This window comes from Phalangium opilio, unplaced genomic scaffold, assembly GCF_054372755.1.
Source record: "Phalangium opilio isolate 3A_F unplaced genomic scaffold, DU_Popi_V2 ptg000217l_1, whole genome shotgun sequence".
Lineage (NCBI taxonomy): Eukaryota > Metazoa > Arthropoda > Arachnida > Opiliones > Phalangiidae > Phalangium > Phalangium opilio.
Window position 1 is genome coordinate 13,134,654 of NW_028324218.1, and position 19,447 is coordinate 13,154,100.

Below are 19,447 nucleotides of genomic sequence, written 5' to 3' on the forward strand. Positions count from 1 at the left end.
GATGACGTTGCTGACGGGGACGGCGAAAAATACGTAATCCCTTTTTACCTCTGTCGCTATGACCGGCCTTTCTTTCATACCCCTCCATCCCGTGGAAGGGGCTCCGGGACTTTGAGGCGCGCCCAGATTACTCTGTTCTCCATTCCTACTTCTAAGATTAAATCTATCCCTGATATTACATAAAATGAGTTAATTACCTTCCATTCTTCAACTCTGCGACTGACAGTCTCCATAATTTCATCATCAACTTCTCCTTTTTGAGAAAGTTGACTTTTCAAGTCTTCAATCTAAGATTTCAAATGACTTAACACTGATTCAGGTAAAATTAATAATTATAGTTAAATGAAATAATTACCTCACTGGCAAGAAGCATTTTCTGTTCCATTATGAGTTTTAATTGAGATTCGCTTTCATCATAAGCTTCCTAAAATTTACATGGAAAAATGGAACAAAAATGGGCGTTACTAATCTAGCGTATGACGATTCAATTGGCGGAACTAACTTTCAGTTTTATGTACTCGTCGGTGGTTTTCTCCATTTGATCTACCGCTTCAATTAGTTTCTCGTGTAGTTGAGTCTTTTGTGATCGAAGTTCAGAGTTCTCACTTTCCAGAGTCTGTAAGATGTTTGAAATTCAATCAATAAGTTTGCTACTGGTTACAGAGAGCTTTTCATGAAGTGACGTAGGTGAAACATCATAGATTCTCGTAAAGCGACGCCTAGTGAGGCTCTGTGAAAGGCTTGGTAATGTAAAACCGAATGTAGTCAATTCTCGCTTGTCGTTCTCGAACTAGCTCGAGCTGTAAGTCTCTAGCATTACCAAGTATAGTAAGTGTCATACTTATGGAACATATCTTATAAACTTATGACGAAACATAGGCCCATATAAACTAATAGGACGTGCCGCGTGCGGTCCCATATTGTTGTTGCTTTCTGGTGGAAAAGACATTAAGCTTACGCCTGGCTCTTGTTAATAGAAATTATCGCGTGCGATGTCAAAACATTGTCGCCTTCAGATGAAAAATATCTGTTGCAAGCAACAGGCGGTTTCTACAAGAGCGTGAAAAGTGGAACGTCATAACAGTGTCGCCTTCTGGGGGAAAAGGTCTGAAGCTTTTCAATAGGGTGTACCTCACTGTACCACGAGCAGCCTGGGGAATAAGGCGGTGGCACAGGGCAAATGACCAGTTTAAAAATTAAATCGGAGGGGGGTCAGTGGTCCACAGGACCACTAAGAAAATTCAAGGGTTTCCAGAGTCCAGACATTAGCTAATATATATTAATTATCCATTTCTTCAATTTAGCAGACGACGCGCCCTAGTCAGTGGTCATGGACCAGTTTATTTATTCCAGGCCAGAGGGGTCGCTGGCCCAATGTCCAGTTTAAAAAAATTCTTATTTCCCACCCTGACCACGAGGGACATCAAACCAGTGTCGCCTTCTTGTGGGAAAATAAAGGATTGTAATCCGCGTCCTTCGAATGCTATGAAAGCGTGCAACGTGCGACGCCATACCGGTGTCGCCTTCTGGCGGAAAATATATGCAACTCGCTACTGGCGTTTGTTTAATAGAGCACACCGCCAAAATACCTGTGGTTCACGACTGGCAGTTAATATAAAAGCGTGATATGTTCCGCGTCAAAAGAGAGTCGCCCTCTGTTGGAATCGATCTTTAGCTAGCTAATGGTCGTTGCACTGCCAACTCTAATACTAGGCCTTGAAGTGTACGCCAGAAGTATTTTTTATGTGACATTTTGAATTTGCGCTTAGTGACCGTTAGATGGCTCTTTTCTGAGGCGAATTTTCGCGATGACGAAAGTAAATTCGTACTGCGCAGTCTCGCATGACGTCACGTCTTTCGCTTATGGCTGACCAGGGTGGGAAATAAGGATTTTTTAAACTACTAAATAAAATGATCCATGACCATTGACCAGGGCACATCGTCTGCTAAACTAGAGAAGTGGGTAATTAAAATATTGGAGTTTATAATGTCTGTGTCCGAATTCAGCTGCCAAAGAAATCTCCTCCTACCTCTCCTAAGCTCGCTCATTGGTCAATCAAAATCAAACTTAAGGCATTTCATTGGCAGTGGCAGGTTTTGGGAAAAACTTAAGGGCTGTGATAGGTTGGAATTTCCATGCAGACGCCATTGACAGGTGTCAAAACGTACACCAAATTTAAACTAGTATTTTTCGAACTCGGAAACCGTTCAGCATCATGAACCGGTTTTTTGCTTTCTTTTTCGAGCCGAACTTAGCAGATTACACTTCGTCCTTGCTAACAATTTCCCATAGTTTTGAATTTGCCGCCAGTTTAATACCTCAGAAAAGCGACATCTAGCGCCATTTGTGAAATCCTAACTGCCACCCCCCTTTTATTCCTATCGCAAGGCCTAGTATTAGAGAAGGCAGTGGTCGTTGCTACTATTAAGTACCGCATGCCACGTCAAAACTTCCCCGCAATCTGGTGGAAACGAGCTGTAATTCACGATTAGCAATTGTTAATATGATAACAGTGTCGTTCTTTTCAAGATATCGCCAAAAAGTCATTGAAACCGCAGATTTTAAAAAATATATTTTTCAAAACAAACGACTTGCAAATATCAAAGACTTTCTTTTTGTACTCCATTTGGTAAAAAAATGTTGACATCGGAAATGAATGATATCAAGTGGCCTTACATGAGGATTGATACGAATAAAGGCAGAAGTAGGATAAGGGACTAGAAGCAAAGAGCTCTAGCATTGGTAATAGATCCTGGCACTAGTGAACAAATTTGAGGATTTTATGCCGCTTCCCACGCGCCTACTCCAGAGAGAAAAAAATTGGTCGAGATCCAAAAACATTTCCTACCCCCTTCCCCTCAACCTAAAGCGGCGGAACACGGACGCGGGTGCTTGAATCTAGTTCGGCCGTCTACCGCCACGAGTGTCTCACGTTTTGGAGGGGAAATTCAGAAACCGCTACCAGAGGGCCAACCGTTGTTGTGTTATCAAGAATATTCACTTTCGCCGAGTGAAGAATTTGGTTACCTCAATACTTCTAGTCCCTTGTCCTACTTCTGACAAAGGGGAACTCCAAAACAAAATTCAAAACAAAAAATTATAGACAGATACCAAAAATATACCTTTATATCATTTAGAAGTTGATGAATCTCGGCGTTTTTAACTTTTATCTTTGCCAAGAGCTCTTTCTCTTTCATTTTGCAGCTTTCTTCTTTCGATACTTCAACATTCTTTATCATCTCTTTGCTTTCTTCCAGTTGTTCTTGCAACTTCTCAATCTCGTCACGCAAGATACTCTGCTCCTCTTCGTGCTTCTCAACCATTTCAAGAGCCTAAGTACAATTAGAAAAATAATAAAGCTTTCTCAGTAATCAACCGAGTAGATTGTGACTCGTGAACTGTTCACACTTTCTCAAACTCTCGTTTGGTTCTCCTGATTTCAGTCTTTTTCGATTCAATTTCTTTAGTCAAAGTCAAGTTTTCCTGTTCGAGTTCCTCGTTTCGAAGATTATGTTTCAGAAGCGACGTATCACTGCCTTTTCTCGAACCCTAAATATCATATAATTATGGATAGTTTTATATTTTTCCATAAAAAAAAGAAAATAGGTTCAAATCACGTTATACATAGTTTACAGGCATGGAGGATTCCTACCATTAACAAAAGGAGACCAGGCGACTTAGAGTGCAAAATCGTCTGCTATTTCATACTCTTAAGTCGCCAGGTCTCCTTGTGCTAATGGTAGGTAGGAATCCTCCATGCCTGTAAACTATGTATTGTTAATTCAGTCCAAGACATCATTTCTAATTCTAATTCTAAGTCTAATTGGTGTGTAGAAGATTATACATCATATTGCCTGTACCACAGGAGCCGGAATTTGCTTAAACGAATAATGAAGTAGTTATTTTTAATCCGCATTATTCCCGATGCATAATGTCATAATGATTGCATATGTCAAGCCTTCAAACGAGTTTATTAACTAAGAAATCTTCCTCAAAATGATGTGACGTCTGCCACTAAGTAGAGAAGTTTAATTATTTTTTCGAATCTGAAGTAGACAACGCATTATTTTAACCAGATTTGCCAGTTAAAAAAGGCACTTTAAGCCTTGTACATGCATCGGGAATAAGGAGGAGTAATTAAGGGTCTTAAAATATGCATAAAATATTAGAAATAAAACACCAAAACTTTATCTTTAATTTATAATCAATTTAAAGGGTTGTGATTTCAGCTCGTTAAGCAAAACTCCATTTTGCAACCAATTTTGAAGATAGAAATTTCATTCAAAAATGGAATGTTCCGCGGCCAAAAATCACAACTTTCGAAATAAATTATGTAAGTTAATGTAAAGTTTTGGCGAGTTATCATGTTTACATACATATTTTAACACCCTTAAAGGAATAGCATTTAATTAGTCTTAAAAATAAGGACTACGGGGCCACCATTGATTTAGTTGCGTCTGCTAAAAAGAACCACTTACCCTTACGGGATTGGTTGAATTCTCACAGGCTTTGAGAAGCGATAAGGGTAAAGTAGGTTTGATTTAGCAGACGCCACTAACCCAATGGCAGATGGCACCGTAGCCCAAGTTTTTAAAACTTATAAAATGTTAATTCTATTGTAATAAGAGATGATTAATTATTTTTTCCTTTTATGTTTAGAAAAACGCCATTCTTTTAAGGTGTAATGTTAGGTTACTTTTCCTTTAATCAATTAAAATTAACTTGTTTTTCTACTTCATTATCCCTTTGTTTAAAAGGAATTTTACATTGGGATTAATATAAAAGTAATTATTTGTACGGTCACAAGTGGTCTTAAACTCTTAATGAAGAAGCAAAGGGTCACTGCCATTTGTGACATAATCCTTTGCCTTTCTCTTGTGACAAGTATAAATATTCCGAACCTTTGCAATCCAAGCTTTTGGAGGATAATCAATCCTAAACCCTTGAATAGTTTTTACCAAATATGAAACTCAACATGGTACAAATTTAAACTAATTTTCCACTAGACAAGGCAACCAAACTGACAACTCAGTACCTTGACATTCTCCAACTCATCCTTCAGATCTTCAATCTCGGCTAAAAGCTCCTTTTCATGACGAGCACTCAGTCTTCCTTGATTCTTGGCCATTTGTTCCAATTCTTCCATTGCAACCTCCGCTTGCAACCCTTTGAGCTTGAACACGATGTGATTCATTCATTTTATCTTAACTCTAATTAAAGTTTGTTTTCTTAAAGAACTTATACCTGCAAAACAGCTTTTGACACCAGAAAGAGCTTATGCAGTCTTTTGGGATCATCTTTGTTTGATGGGTTAAACTTTAATAATATAGGTTAATTAAAAACAACAAATTTATATTCTAATTAGGGTAATAATATTATTATTATTAACTTACATTAATTAGTTTTTTGTAGAAACTTTCGGCTAAATCGTCATTTATATCCTGAAGATTGCATTTGTCAATTTCGTTCCAATCAATAGGCGCCATGTAAACAGCGGAAGTGCGGACTTAAATGTAGCAGAATTTAATACAAGAGAATATTGTATGTGTTTTTGTTATTTATTTTTTTGGTAGTCATTGTCTTGTTTTCACGCATTTGTTATTTACCATGTTTACCAATAATAATAAAGGTTAGTAAAATACTAACACCATTGAATCCATGTAACACACAACCACAGGGTTCCACTTTACAATTTTGAAATTCCAGTTGAAAAATCCAAGTTGACTTAACCCAGGCTCGGACACAAAGTGGCACTACCAATCGTCGAAGACTAACTAGGGGGCTTCCCGGATATTGCTGGTGAAATGCTCTTCTAGCATTATAAACATACCAAAAACGGAGGGGGTCACATCATCACCTAAATGAACTTAGTCCATTTTATTATATCTTATCTTTTGATTATTGTCTCAACGTTTCAAACTTTCAATTAGCCGGTTTTGAAAGGCCTTGGTAGAAGCTGTCTGCTTAGCCACTTCGATGTCTTCGGTCTGCTACAAACATTTTTGTTTGTTATGTTTCCATAGCAACGAAAGTAACAAAGAGCTGGACATAGGAAATCTTACAGCCGTTCTATTGGAGGCCAGGCTTGGAAATAAGGTTTATTTCTGAACTAGTCCTCCGGACCAGTGACCCCCTCTCTCGGCTTAGGGTTGTATATACAACTGGACTCCTGGAGTCGAAATTTATGTTAAAATGAAAATAATTAAAGAGGTCCCCATATCAATTTTTAATAAAAGTAGGAATTAATAAACTAGTCATTGGGACCAGTGACCCTCACGTTTTGAATAAAAAAAGTGGTCCAAGCTATTAATAAACTGGTTTTTGACCTGTAAACCTGTCTTATTTCCTAGCTTGATTGGAGTCTGCTATTTGAATCTGAAATCGCTTGCGGAAGTTGCGGTTTTCTTTATTTCGTCATGAAATTCGACAAAAAACAATAAGATCGTTCTCAGTAAGACTTAGATCGTTGCCTACGTTAATCAAGGCCTGTGCGCGGCGCCGATTTTTATTTTTATTTTGGCAATTTAAGTTGCCAAATTCTCTCACCTGAGGCGCTAATAGCTGGACCTAAATAATTTGAAATGTTCATTTTCTCGCGCTTGGAATTTGAAATGTTAATTTTCTCGCGCTTAGAATTTTAAATACTCATTTTCGCGCGCGTTTCGGTCCAGCTATCAATGAAATCTCGCGCTAAAATAGGGAGAAAATAAGAAGTCGCGTTTCTTAAAAGTCCCCCCCTTCGAATCCACCGCGCACAGGCCTTGATTAACGTAGGCAACGCTTAGATCCGTTTAAGGCTGATTTACATGGGTTCAATAAAATCTGCTTGTGTGCGAACTTTTCGCTAGTGACAGTCTGACAGAGCTCGAGATTTTTATATTTACGTTTTTACACGCTTCAAGCATTTTGATTTACATGCTTTTGAAAATATATTTTAAGATATAACTTGAAATTGTTCAGATTTTCGTTAAGCCTAATGTTTCAAACTTTGGATGACTAATTTTTACCTCTCAGAGTGACGTATGTCACGGAGAGCTTCTAATTTCGACGTGTCGGCCTGTGTGTGTGTCTGTCTGTTGTTACACCCCAGGGGACCGCGTTCGCAGTTGGCAAATCGCAGTCGCGCCGCCAGCAGTAGGCACGGGTAGGCACGTGCCTACGTTGGAAAATTTTGGCCTACTTGGAGGGCCTCCAAATTTTTAAAAACGTGCCTATAGAGGCCTTCTAATAAATTTTATAGTTTATATTTCTATCTGTAAAAATCTAACACCACATCACACACCTGTTTGACATATTCGCTACGCTATGCTTTGTAATGTACAAGAGAGCATTTTCAAAACCCGTTTTCTTTATATTCTAAAGAACAAGATCCCCCGCTAAAGTGTTGACCTTTGACCCCCAGGTTACACCTCTCTTGCATAGAAACTAGAAAGGACACTAGTCGGAAATTTCCCTCCCTACCTAAAAACGGTAGGCGGCATGCGTCGCGGAGAGGAATAAAATTTTCCAACTCTAAACTAGTATCAAGAACACCCAAGATTATACGAGAGTAACTTTTTTTGGGTTACCTTGTATGAGCACTGTTGAGCAGTTCCCGGTGGAGCAGTTCTCGAAACACCAACCGCAATTCCAAAAAACAGCGGCGTCGTTCAAAACTGCTGTTTTAGAAATAGCGGTGGTTGTGTTGAGTTTCGAGCATTTCTTAACAATACAGTTATATTCGTTGGTTTCAAAAACTACGTTTTTCTGACATCATTTAATCAGTAATGTGACCTACTAACCGATCGTGTTTTTGAATTTTTTTGAAGTACACTTAAATATTGTACTATTCTTAGGCTGTATCAGTTTACATTTCTCATACCAGGATAGAAAAATAATTCGAGAAAGCTTATTTTATTTCGAAAGTAGATAATTGTAATCAGTAAACAGTAATTTTTTGGAAAGGCATATTATTATTTGGGAAGTAAGTCAATGAAGATAAACAACAATACTTTGGAAAAGGCGTAACATTGTTTCCAAAATATTACTAACCTAAGTCTTACCAAACGAAACAAAACTTAAAAACCCAACCTAACCTGATTTAATACTGTTTAGTTGAAATAATCAACTTTAACCTAACCAAATTATCCATATCTAAACTAGTTCTATTTGAGTTCATTTAACCCAGGTGTGCCAGCTAAGCTTACACCATAATAAACAACTGTCGTTTTTCGCATATCTATTTTACTGCTCTTCAAAGAACTGCTGTAATGGTACGCTGCGTTTACGAGAACTGCTGTAACGGGTAAACTGCCATTTCGGGAAACCGCTATTTATTGAACTGCTGTTATGAGGACCGCTATAATGAAATCCACTCATACGGGAATCGCTCATGTGAGAGCTTCCAGTTACGAGTATTTATTGCCAATGAAAGATGGCTTTCGGGGTCTAGTAAAATATTATATTGTTGTTTTGTGTATTCCCGTAGCCAATACAGTTTAAGAAAGAAGTTTCAGTTCCCTGAATAGAATTGGAACACGATTACGTACTACAATGGAGTAGGAAAGGTTATCAGACCTGGCCATACTTTTAATTAACCGAGATCAATCTAACTAAATAAGAGACTATCCTATCTTAGTGGTCCATGAGTTCGGAAAAGCTTCGAAAAGAAGAATTTCATTCTTTGACTAAATTTATAAGAAGGGTCGCTAGGACACGGTTTCCAAAAACTCCGTACTCTTAATAATCTCACAAAAAAGGAAATACTGAAATCTAATCCTTAAATCTGGAGATATTCGTCAAAATTCTGAAACATATTCCAAAATTATGCATGATAAATTTTCCAAAACAAAAGGGAGGGGGCCTTTTAGATCATGCTGTGCCTACGCGAGAAATAATCCTGGCGGCGCTACTGGCAAATCGTAGCAAATGTGTTCTCAATTTCCAGACCGCATTTACAGTTCCCGGAAACTTGGAAAATTGTATTCCACTTACGATGGCTAATTAGTACAGGAAAAATAGGTTTTAACCCGCAACAAATTGAAACAAAGCTGAAAATTTCAGATCTTATAGATTTTTGGGCGCTCTTTAACGTGGTGTGGTCTCCCACACTCTCCCATTGGAGGAATTTCCGCCATATTGGAAAATGGCGGACAAAATCGAGAAAACGTTTAATAACTCCGGTTCTACTTAACCGATTAACACGTAATTAGGCTTCAATTGTAGATCACCTTCATACACATAATTCACCTCTTAAGATAGTTTGTCCTACAACTAACCGGAAGTTCACAATCTGACCCTGAAGATTAGCCTCATATAAAAAATGGGGATTTAAAGCATTTATGGTTTCTATTTTCAGAATACGTTTCCAAAATTAAACATATAGTTCCTATTACTGACAAATTTTGTTTCTTTTCTGACAAGAGCTATAATGTATAGTACGGGAAAGGGTAAAACAGCCTTTGTACCATCATAAAACTTAATGTTTTAATATATACCATTGTTCGCCCAAACTTGTCAATACGGCTAAAGTTGAGTTAAAGCGTGTGAAACAAAGTTGACATAACCAAGTGTATACTTTAAATGAAGATTATGGAATTGAGCTTTTGAATTAGCTTCTCTTCCACCAACAAGTGCGGCCGCAAAGCAGCATTCAAGTAGTTTATCCCAAAGTTCAAACGTGGCTTGGAAGCAGCCTAAATGCTAGAGAATGGGGTTGGAGACAAGTAGGATCTGAACTGAAACCAATCGTTACCACTGCACAACCTGCTCCAGCTGAGCTTCTGCAGATGATCCCTCGTAAATGCAAGGAAGTCTGTGACTTAAAATGTGAAAACTGGTCCATTCTGTTCTTCAATTTGTAGACAATGCTAGGGAGTATCTTGTTCAAATGAACATAGAGATTTTGTGGCTCAACCTCAAGTAGAGGACTATGATTAATCTTAAGCTTAACCAATATTGATAAATATACTAATATACAATTGGTAAACCAAAATAAACCTCTCCGATACGAGACGCAATTAAGATGTTATTCTTAAAGAATTAAGAAAATGTAACTGATATTAATTATTTTAGACGTTAGTAGTTTAACGTAATTCTACTGAAGTCGTTTTAAGAAACTTAATTCCTAAAATAATTTTAAACATATAGCTATTGTTGACGTTTGAATTCTAGCGTATGCCTCTTTAACAATTTTTCGAAATTTTGGGTATATAAGGCGATTGATTCACAATAAATGATAAGAAATCCGCAATTGCATGAACCTTTGGTTGAAGCCCTACAATTGGGAGGCTAGACGTTTCTCGTAACCCTAGCCGATCGCCACGCACTTCTTGATCCTAACGTTGGGAGTAGAAGCCAAAAATTACTGCGAACACGTTTGCTCCGATTTGCCAACTGCGGACGCGGTGACCGACACACAGACAGACAGACACCCCCCCCCCCCGCACACAAGTCCAGTATAATACCTCTCCGTGACGTCATCGTCACTTAAAGAGGTAAAAATATAATGGGAATAATATATTTTAGGTTTAAAACACTCTTTGCATTTATTTTGCTATTAACCGTTTCGAAATACTCAAAAATTAGATTTGCCTTACCTTCCGGGCTGGATTGTGAACTTCCGGTTAGTTGTAAACCAACATATCTTTAGGATGAATTATGTGTTGGAAAGTAATCTACAATTGAAGCCTAATAACTTGTTAATCGGGTTAGTAGAACCAGAGTTATTAAACTTTTTCTCGATTTTGGAAATGTATTCTGAACATGGAAACCATAAAATGCTTTAAATTCCCATTTTTATATGAGGTTAATATTCAGAGTCAGATTGTGAACTTCCGGTTAGTTGTAGGACAAAATATCTTAAGAAGTGAACTATGTGTTTTAAGATGATCTACAATTAAAGCCTAATTACGTGTTAATCGGTTAAGTAGAACCGGAGTTATTAAACGTTTTCTGGATTTTGTCCGCCATTTTCCAATATGGCGGAAATTCCTCCAATGGGAGAGTGTGGGAGACCACACCACGTTAAAGAGCGCCCAAAAATCTATAAGATCTGAAATTTTCAGCTTTGTTTCAATTTGTTGCGGGTTCCCTCTATTTTTGGGCTAAAATGACTGTACTATATGTTTTGTGCAGTCATTACATTTTCTTTGAGGATACGCGTTACAAAAATTACTGAAACTTATAGTTAAAAGATCGCCATCTCACCAAAATGGTCAAAATATGAGAAAATTATTTTGGTCTCTCACGATACATCTGGAAAATACCACAAAACATTCATTCTTCTCCTCATCTGGCGGCCAATGAAAACTTTCCTACGGTTGGTGAAGAAATATTTAGGGTAACTGCAGGGGTCGTCGACTAATTTGCGCAATACAATTCCCCATTTTTATCGTATCGAAATCTTATCTTTAAGGATACCGATGCATGAGTGGATAATTTTACGAACTAAGAAAGCTACAACAATTGGAAGAATATCTTGATTGCTAATTCTAGCCTTTGAAAAGCTGAAAGAGCTTTAAAACGAAGCGAACGATTGTTTGATAGTTCTAAAAGGATTTATTAGTTTTTTTTATCTCTCTGATTTTAGGATTCAGTTCAATTTAAATTTATGGAGTTAAAAGAGAGACGTTATCCATACGAATGTACGTGAATACTGTCTCTGTTTTTCTCTTCAGATGAAATTCGAGACTGATTCTGGGCTACAAGACCATAAAAAATTCATGAAATTTACACTTTGGAGTTTTTTTCCTGTGCTGATTCACCCTTGTCTTTATGTTCGTCTAAAAGTCATGCAGTAAACGGGAAAACATTCAATTAGGGGTCAGTACTCAGTAGTCCTAACTTGTTACAGCTCTAATTTTGAACAGTTTTCTTAAAAACGTCATAATTTATGTTTGGTACCTTCAAATGAATACTTAAAGGGCTCATTTTAATTTTATAGATTGAAAACTCCTCTATCTATAGAACGCAGCTCTAAGGCTCTTATCATAAAATCCCGAGAAGATAAAGCTATATTTAGGCAACCTAATATTTTCCATAATTAATTTTACCAAAATCGAAGGGAAAATTCTCCCTGGATAGCTTTTACGACCAATAGGCAAAACGCACGCTTACACATTAAGCTCAAGCTCGGCCCAAAATTGCTATTGGAGAACAATAATAGAAAATATTTCTTCATTTACATAAAATGCAACACATCGAAAAATGTTAATTTAATTCTTCATTATACATCTTTAATTTATGTTCAAAGTGAGTCAAGAACAACAAATATGAACTTGAAAGACGCGTTGATAAATCGTGATCCCGAAAGCCTAGCCAATTTTAGCTTATATAAATGTTTTCCCGAGTGAAATTCGATATAAGCGTCCTTCCAAACACTGATTTAAAATGAGGATTCCGCCGCAAAAATACTTATATTTTAATCCATAATTGTTTTATTTTCAATATCAATAGCATTTTAAGTTCTGGAGATCCAGAATTTTAATTTCGTCATTCTTGACAGTTGACACCAATTGTTTTTGACTACGAACGATTTACAAACTGTAATATATCGACTTTGAATCATCTTCCGCAGAGATTTTATCCTTTATGTCCATATTTTGCTTCCCTTTATATTTTGTTAGGGTTATACAAACATTATGTAGCTTGTATGAAACAAAGTTTATGCCTTGGTAACATTATAAATATCCGCAAAGTTTGTCACTGGTTACCCAAATCCTGCAGAGTCCTGCACGGGCCGGGCTCAAGCCCGGTCCGGCCCGAGGCCCGGCCCGATCGGGTCGGGCCGAGCCGGGCTTTCCACTTTTGAAAATTGTATCGGGCCGGGCCGGGTCGGGCTTTTAAAATTTTGGAAATTAACGGGCCGGGCCGGGTCGGGCTTTTAAAATTTTGGAAATTAACGGGCCGGGCCGGGTCGGGCTTTTAAAATTTTGGAAATTAACGGGCCGGGCCGGGCCGGGCTTTTGTTGATTATCATTTAATCCAAAGTTCAAATGAAAGATAATTTAAATGAGTATAAGCTTCTAAGAGCAAATGTAGCGAACAATTATCAAAAGAAATGAAAAATACACGACGCTAAAGCAAATATGAATTCAAATCATTGATTTTATGTAAAAAAATATAAAAATTACAACTGAAATACGTGTAACGGGCCGGGCCGGGCCGGGCCTGTTCAATTCGTGCAATGTGTCGGGCCGGGCCGGGCCGGGCTTGGTTAATGCATGTAACGGACCGGGCCGAAAAACCAACTATGTACTCGGGCTCGGGCCGGGTTTCGGGCTTATTCAAAATGCTAAAACCGGGCCGGGCTTGGGTCGGGCCTGAAAAACTCGGCCCGTGCAGGTCTCTGAAATCCTGTATATTTTTTAAGGCTAGATACCATCGCCATTGATGTACAGTACAAGTTACAAAAAAAGTAGTAGTAGTAGTAGTAGTAGTAGTAGTAGTAGTAGTAGTAGTAGTAGTAGTAGTAGTAGTAGTAGTAGTAGTAGTAGTAGTAGTAGTAGTAGTAGTAGTAGTAGTAGTAGCAGTAGCAGTAGCAGTAGCAGTTCGCTAATTCTTACTAAAGCCAATCATGTCTACTATCCTCATGATTTTGTAAACGAATTTGATGAAGTTAACCAAGGCTTAGTGAATAGCCAGGAGTTTTGTGAGCTTAGTGTTTGGTTAAAACCGGTTCGTGTTGTAATATCTATGAAGACTTTTACAGCATCACTACAACTTCATCAAAGAGAAATAAATCGTATTTCAAATGTGTTCTGGTTTGATGAAACTGATAAACTCTGACATTTAAAAGAACGGTTATTGGAGATGCTAGAAATTACAATCCGAGCCCATTCCAACTTGGCAGACAAAGGGGCAGACGACGCTTATTTGACCCGGATATACATACAACGCCATAATGAAAATAAGACCCGCCTCTTCTTTCATAACCCTCCGTCACGGGTAACGGGGACGTGGACTTGGACGCGCACCCGAATAACCCTGTTACCCATTCCTTCTTAAAAAAAATAAATCTATCCCTGGTCTAACTCACAAAAAAAATGGCTTCCTATTGTTAAACTCCATAGATATTTAGATGAAATTTCGGATTGAGTATAAATAGAAAATTATCTTAAAAAGGCAATTCTCATCTTCAAAATTTCGAGCTACGGGAAGATAATGTTAGTTCGTTGAACTTTCCCGTTGACGTGGAAGGTGAAAAGTATACAAAAAATAAGGCTTAGGCTTAGGCCTAATCTTATTCGTAATGTTATTGCTAAGCCTAGTTTAATTATGACCCGAAAGGGGAAGATAAATAATTCATGAGCATTTCGAATTTCACAATCGATTAGTTAGTGAATCCAGTTTTTAATTATTTCAAAAAAATTGTATCTCGGTGAAATGTTAACCGATATCACCGAAACTTCACCCTCCTACCTCATTAAATTGGATTTAAAAAGTACATTTTAAAGAAGACTTGTCTTTTAATAAAATTTAAATGGGTGTGTGTATGTGTTGGGGGGGGGGCTTCGTGGAAAATATTTAAGAGGAAAGAAAGAAGGGAGTAGAAAGTTGGGATGGAAAGTTATCGCTTTGAAAGTTTTCAATTAAAGCATGCGGTATGCGCCCGCATTTTTCTATGAGGTCTAATTGGTTTGAATATGGTGACCCGGTGCAAGGAAATTAAATGAAATAAATAAAAAAGGAAACCAAGAACTCCTAAAATGTTTCAACAAAGCTCTTACCTTCAACTCCCCTTCTTCGCGGAAGGAGCTAATATTTTCGGTTGGCTTTCAGATTTCCAAAATCTTCACCTAAACGAGCATTGTTGGCTCCCCTTTTTATGCGTAAAAAATGCGTGTTTTCATTTTCATGTTCCTAACTGAACTGAATTTTATTCTTCATTCCGAAAGAAGGAAGGGTATTTTCATACAGTTCTTGCTTTTTGATTCTCCTTGCTATGACCGTCAAGCTTAAAGTACCATGGTATATTGAATATTGAATATGGGTTCTTTAACAGCGTCGGAATCAAAAGCGGATATCTTAACTCCCTTCTATGATAAATTATCGTTCGACGAAAACTTAAAATTAAGCTGCAATAACAAATTACGTTCTGAAAAAAGCTCCGTTGAAGTTTTTCAAAATCTCCTCAAAACTGCAAGTTTGTATATCTTTAATATACGAATAATAAGATTAAGCCCCCAAATTTCAAACCCTAGCAACGCCATTGCACTCTTGAAAGTGTTATGTGATACTCTTAAAAGTATTGTGTGACACTAATAGAACGAGACTAGGTTAGGTACTGGCCTCACAGTAGGGCGACTATTATTATTATTGTTACTATTGGGGAGAGGGGGGCTCACGTCCTTGGACCGATGCCAGAGGCATATTGTGCACCCTCATATTCAGGCCTTGAAGAGACCTGTGGCCGCGGTGTAGCGTAGAATTCGTTCCACCGTTATGGACTATAGATGCCAGCTTGAGAGGCCAACATGTGGGCATGGAGAAAGGGGGGAGGAGTCGAATTGAGTAGCATTTCTCGGTCACTATCCGTAGTAAGTTTCACCCCCAAGTGGGAGAAAACTGTGGGGGATGGAATGGGGAAAGATTCTTGCACACTGTGGTAAAACCACCATGATGCTTCTTTGGCTACATTTATCACGCCCTCTCTCGACCATGTCTCGACTTAGCAAATTCAAAATATAGTGGCAGCATGGTTCCAGGCTTTCATCGTTTTAGATAATAACTTTGGCTTTTATACACGCAGTATAAGCCCATATTCAAATAATTAATACGTGAAATATTACCTAATTCACAAAAAGATTGCCTCCGTTCCTCCGTTGAAATCTACGCGCCACGAAGTACCAGAAGGCAATTAAATTAAACTCGCCACCATGGTGCCACAGACGGCGCCAGCTAACTAGGTCACGTGTGTTTACCACGATGTGGATGATGCGACCCCCACTATTTCAACCCACCCCGTCCTCCCGTTTTTGTGGGAAATTATATCGCGGATCAGGGCAGAGTTCGGCTCAAGATTTCGACTCCTCCCCCCTTTCTCCATGATGTGGGGCACATGCTTTTGTGACATGTCTTATCTTTATTTTGAGAAAAATTAGAGTAGAAAATGGATTTTTTTTAAACATTGTAGAGTAGATTTGGTCAAACGCGTTTCTGGTGCTCGAAAAACTCTTAGTGAAAAGAGATTATTAAAATTGAGGAGTACGTGTGTATCTACTGCTGGGATTTTATGGTCTCGGAACCAATTTAATACCCGGTGCATTTATTAAAATTTAAAACTTTCTGCCTTTTCAGAAGTTATTAAGTCGGTGAAAATGACGAACCTACCGTGCAGTTTCACGCTGGATTTTAAGTCGGTCAAATGGCCAACTTTTTATGTAGTTTCACATCGATGCGAGAACTACCCTTGCTTAAAGGGGTATAGGTCTGCATGTAAGAACTGTCCTCTTAACTTCTCTCTAGGTGGAACCTTGCTATGAATAAGGCGCTATTTGTTAATAAATCAAACACTCTTAACGGTGTCATGTGACTCTAGGAAAGGTGTCATGTGACTCTAGGAAAGGTGTCATGTGACTCTAGGAAAGGTGTCATGTGACTCTAGGAAAGGTGTCATGTGACTCTAAGAAAGGTGTCATGCGACACTCTGTAAGATGTTATGCGACACTCTGAAAGGTGTTATACGACACTCTGAAAGGTGTTATGCGTCACTCCGAAACTTGTTATGCTACACTCTTAAAAGCGTTATTTAAACTCGGAAAGGTGCTATTCTACACCTTTTAAGGAATTGCACAACACTCATATGAGAGTAAAAAATTAACTTTTAGTTCGATATAAGAGTTAAAAAGGTGTTAAACTACACCTATATTGCACCATTTTATTCTTATCTTTAACACCAATTGCTCAAATAAGTGTTATTAAACCCTTTCAGGGGTGTAAATGAACACCTGTAACGGTGTCAAATTTGGACCCATATGAACTACTTTTAAAGGTGTTAAAGCACACCCCATTTTCTTAGAGTGTATAGATGAGGATTTCAAAATTTTAAACGTACTCGTTCTTTCATTGTCTTATTGTTTTGAATTTGCGTAGACGTTTAATGTACTCTTCAACTGTAAGTTGCTTCGTCAGCAAAACAGTGGATAAAATCATAAAAGAGCATGTTTCGTTTGCCAAATCATCACTAACACTCCTGGAGAACTCGAAAGTCAGCTTCAAACTCTACGCTCTTCAACTTTGGTAAGAAAACTTTGAATTTTTTTTTTAAAAGCGGATTTCTAAACTTTGAAAATTTTCACTCGACAACGAACACTTCTTCGTAATTTGTTTTCAAAATATTACTCTTAAAATTATTTGCAATTGGGGACAATATTAGATACAATTCAATAGAAGTTTAAGCAAAGTTCAATTAGTCTTTCCATTATCTAATTTTACTCCTTCATCCTGTACTTAAAAGAAAACCATGTCTCGAGGAATCCTGATTTGTTTCTTATTGGTTTGTTGCGTCATCAAATCGATAGCCCAGCAGGGGAGCAGTAAGTCGTCTTAAAGAGTTTCTGACTTTCAGTTTTAACAGAAAAATAGCAAATATTATTAATTCCGTTTTTAAAAATCGCCTCTTTTTGTTAAAGAATGCGACAAGAAAGATTGGTGATTGTTACTGTCGTAATGGTGAATACGATGGTAGTGTAATGGGACTTTGCGGACCCGATTTAACTTGCAACTGCGTAGTTGGTAAGTCAATTACTGCAAATTCTGAATTTAAAGAAAATTACCGCTTTGAAAACCAAAACGAGAGAGCGAATCACCCAAACTTATCCGTTATCCATGGTATCTTTGAAGCCCCTCTCTTAATTAACATCTTGGTTATGTAATATACTGTATTACCCCTCAAATATCTCAGCAGATGACACTGAACCAAGCCACCTTTTTACTAAAGTGTTAACTTTATTTTACAGATTGCATTCAAAATTATATTAGGAATATCTGGTTGAAATATTCTTGTAAGTGTCCCGATGGAAGATACAGTGTATGCGAAAGTCGTACTTGCGAATGTTAATCGACGTGGTTAAAATGTGTTTCTTGATGTATACTATTTTGCAGAATAAAGATTAAGATTGTTAATCACAATAATTACTTTCAATCAATCAATCTCTGTATGCTTAAAACACGTCTCTTATTAAAAAAGTTCGCTTAATTTCGCCTAACCCATTGAAAACTACCCTTAAGCAAGAGTACAGTACACATAAATATTTTGCGTTTTAGGCTAAGAAGTTAATAATAAAATAAATAAATAAAAACTTGGAGGTTTGAAAAGTTAAAACCTTGGAAAATTTCGCATATGCATTACGCAGTTTCCTCCCGATTGCGGCTCTGGAGTTTCATAAGAAAAACTTCCCGACTTTCCCCTATTCCAGCCCAATGTAAAGACACCTTGTCAAATACCGTAGAAAGTACATTGAAAACCCCTGTTTAAGTAGACCGGAAAGCGCGCGCAAAATAAACCCCCGCGTTTTGTTAATAGTGCATATCATAAATTTAGTCGTATAAGCGCATGAATGCAGAATAACCAAACCTCGCCTTAGTCCCTCACTAGAGCATTATTAATATGAAAATTTCAGACAATGAAACTGTACACGTATTCATGGGTGTCTATGAGCAACTTCATAATAAAGTATATGACATATGTAGACGAGTTTTTAAAAATTTTCACAACGTACGGTTTTATCACGTGTTTTTTGTTTTGAATATGCGTGGACGTTTAATATGCTTCAATTATTCTAGATAAGGCCTGATGACGGCTCTAATGTATAAGGAAGGTTTTTGGATTGGTTTTAACTTTTTTCGTATTAAGTTTATTGTTTTGAAATTTTTCTACAGAACTAAAATCCGGGCCCTTAATATGTGGTAAAAATTTCAAGATGATCCATCCAATAGTTTATTTTATAAAGCATAAAGTTGCTAAGGGTGGTTTTCATTTCCATAAAATTAATCACAGATTTTGGCGAAAAACTAGAGAATCTCCATAGAAATAACATGGGAAATTTTCCAAACTTACCCATTTTGTAACTACCCTTACAAAAATAACTATACGTTTGATAGATTTGAAAACGGTCTTAAATGAAAGCCCCATTTTTAAAGTGGGCGCCAATTTTTGTTTCATTAAGAAAAACAAAGTTTAAGTATTGTTTTTAATAGTTTTAAGTACCTGCTCCGAATTACGTGGTTTACCTTTAAACTGTGGAACTTAAGACTTTTTTGCTTGGTTAAGTAATAAAGAAAGTCATTCTAGGACTTACGTCGTTTTACTGCGGATTATCAAATTGGTAGGGCAATTAGCTAGCTTAATTGTCATTGTAACTTTTGCGCGTCCAACTAATTTAGTTGCGAAGTACAGATTAAACTTAATTAAACACAAGTTGGAAAAAACAAAATATTACCTCTCCGAGTCAAGAGGTCTACTAC

At 37.5% G+C, this 19,447-nt stretch overlaps 1 protein-coding gene and 1 long non-coding RNA gene across 7 annotated transcripts in view; one reads left to right on the forward strand and one right to left on the reverse strand.

Moving 5' to 3' along the window:
- LOC149616672 (centrosomal protein of 290 kDa-like) overlaps window positions 1-6,346 on the reverse strand; it is a 53,377-nt gene extending 47,031 nt beyond the window's left edge. Inside the window, exons 1-9 of one of the 4 annotated variants that reach the window (XM_089856565.1) lie at window positions 6,064-6,346; window positions 5,395-5,988; window positions 5,246-5,317; window positions 5,037-5,174; window positions 3,410-3,550; window positions 3,124-3,333; window positions 503-616; window positions 356-424; window positions 198-287 (exon numbers count right to left, since the gene is read on the reverse strand). In XM_089856565.1, coding sequence (XP_089712691.1) covers window positions 198-287; window positions 356-424; window positions 503-616; window positions 3,124-3,333; window positions 3,410-3,550; window positions 5,037-5,174; window positions 5,246-5,317; window positions 5,395-5,487 — 927 coding nt within the window. In that variant the 5' untranslated portion in view covers window positions 5,488-5,988; window positions 6,064-6,346. Of the gene's footprint in view, window positions 1-197; window positions 288-355; window positions 425-502; window positions 617-3,123; window positions 3,334-3,409; window positions 3,551-5,036; window positions 5,175-5,245; window positions 5,318-5,394 lie in introns of all 4 variants that reach the window. The other 3 variants (XM_089856567.1, XM_089856566.1, XM_089856564.1) reach the window with 3 other exon arrangements.
- Window positions 6,347-16,101: 9,755 nt separating this feature from the next.
- LOC149616675 (uncharacterized) lies at window positions 16,102-18,079 on the forward strand. Of its 3 annotated transcripts, XR_016375952.1 has the most exons (4): window positions 16,102-17,221; window positions 17,439-17,517; window positions 17,614-17,716; window positions 17,941-18,079. It is a non-coding gene; the product is annotated as an uncharacterized LOC149616675 (long non-coding RNA). The 3 variants fall into 3 exon arrangements; XR_016375951.1 differs by having other exon boundaries at window positions 16,102-17,517; XR_016375950.1 differs by having other exon boundaries at window positions 17,439-17,716.
- The last annotated feature ends 1,368 nt before the right edge of the window (window positions 18,080-19,447 follow it).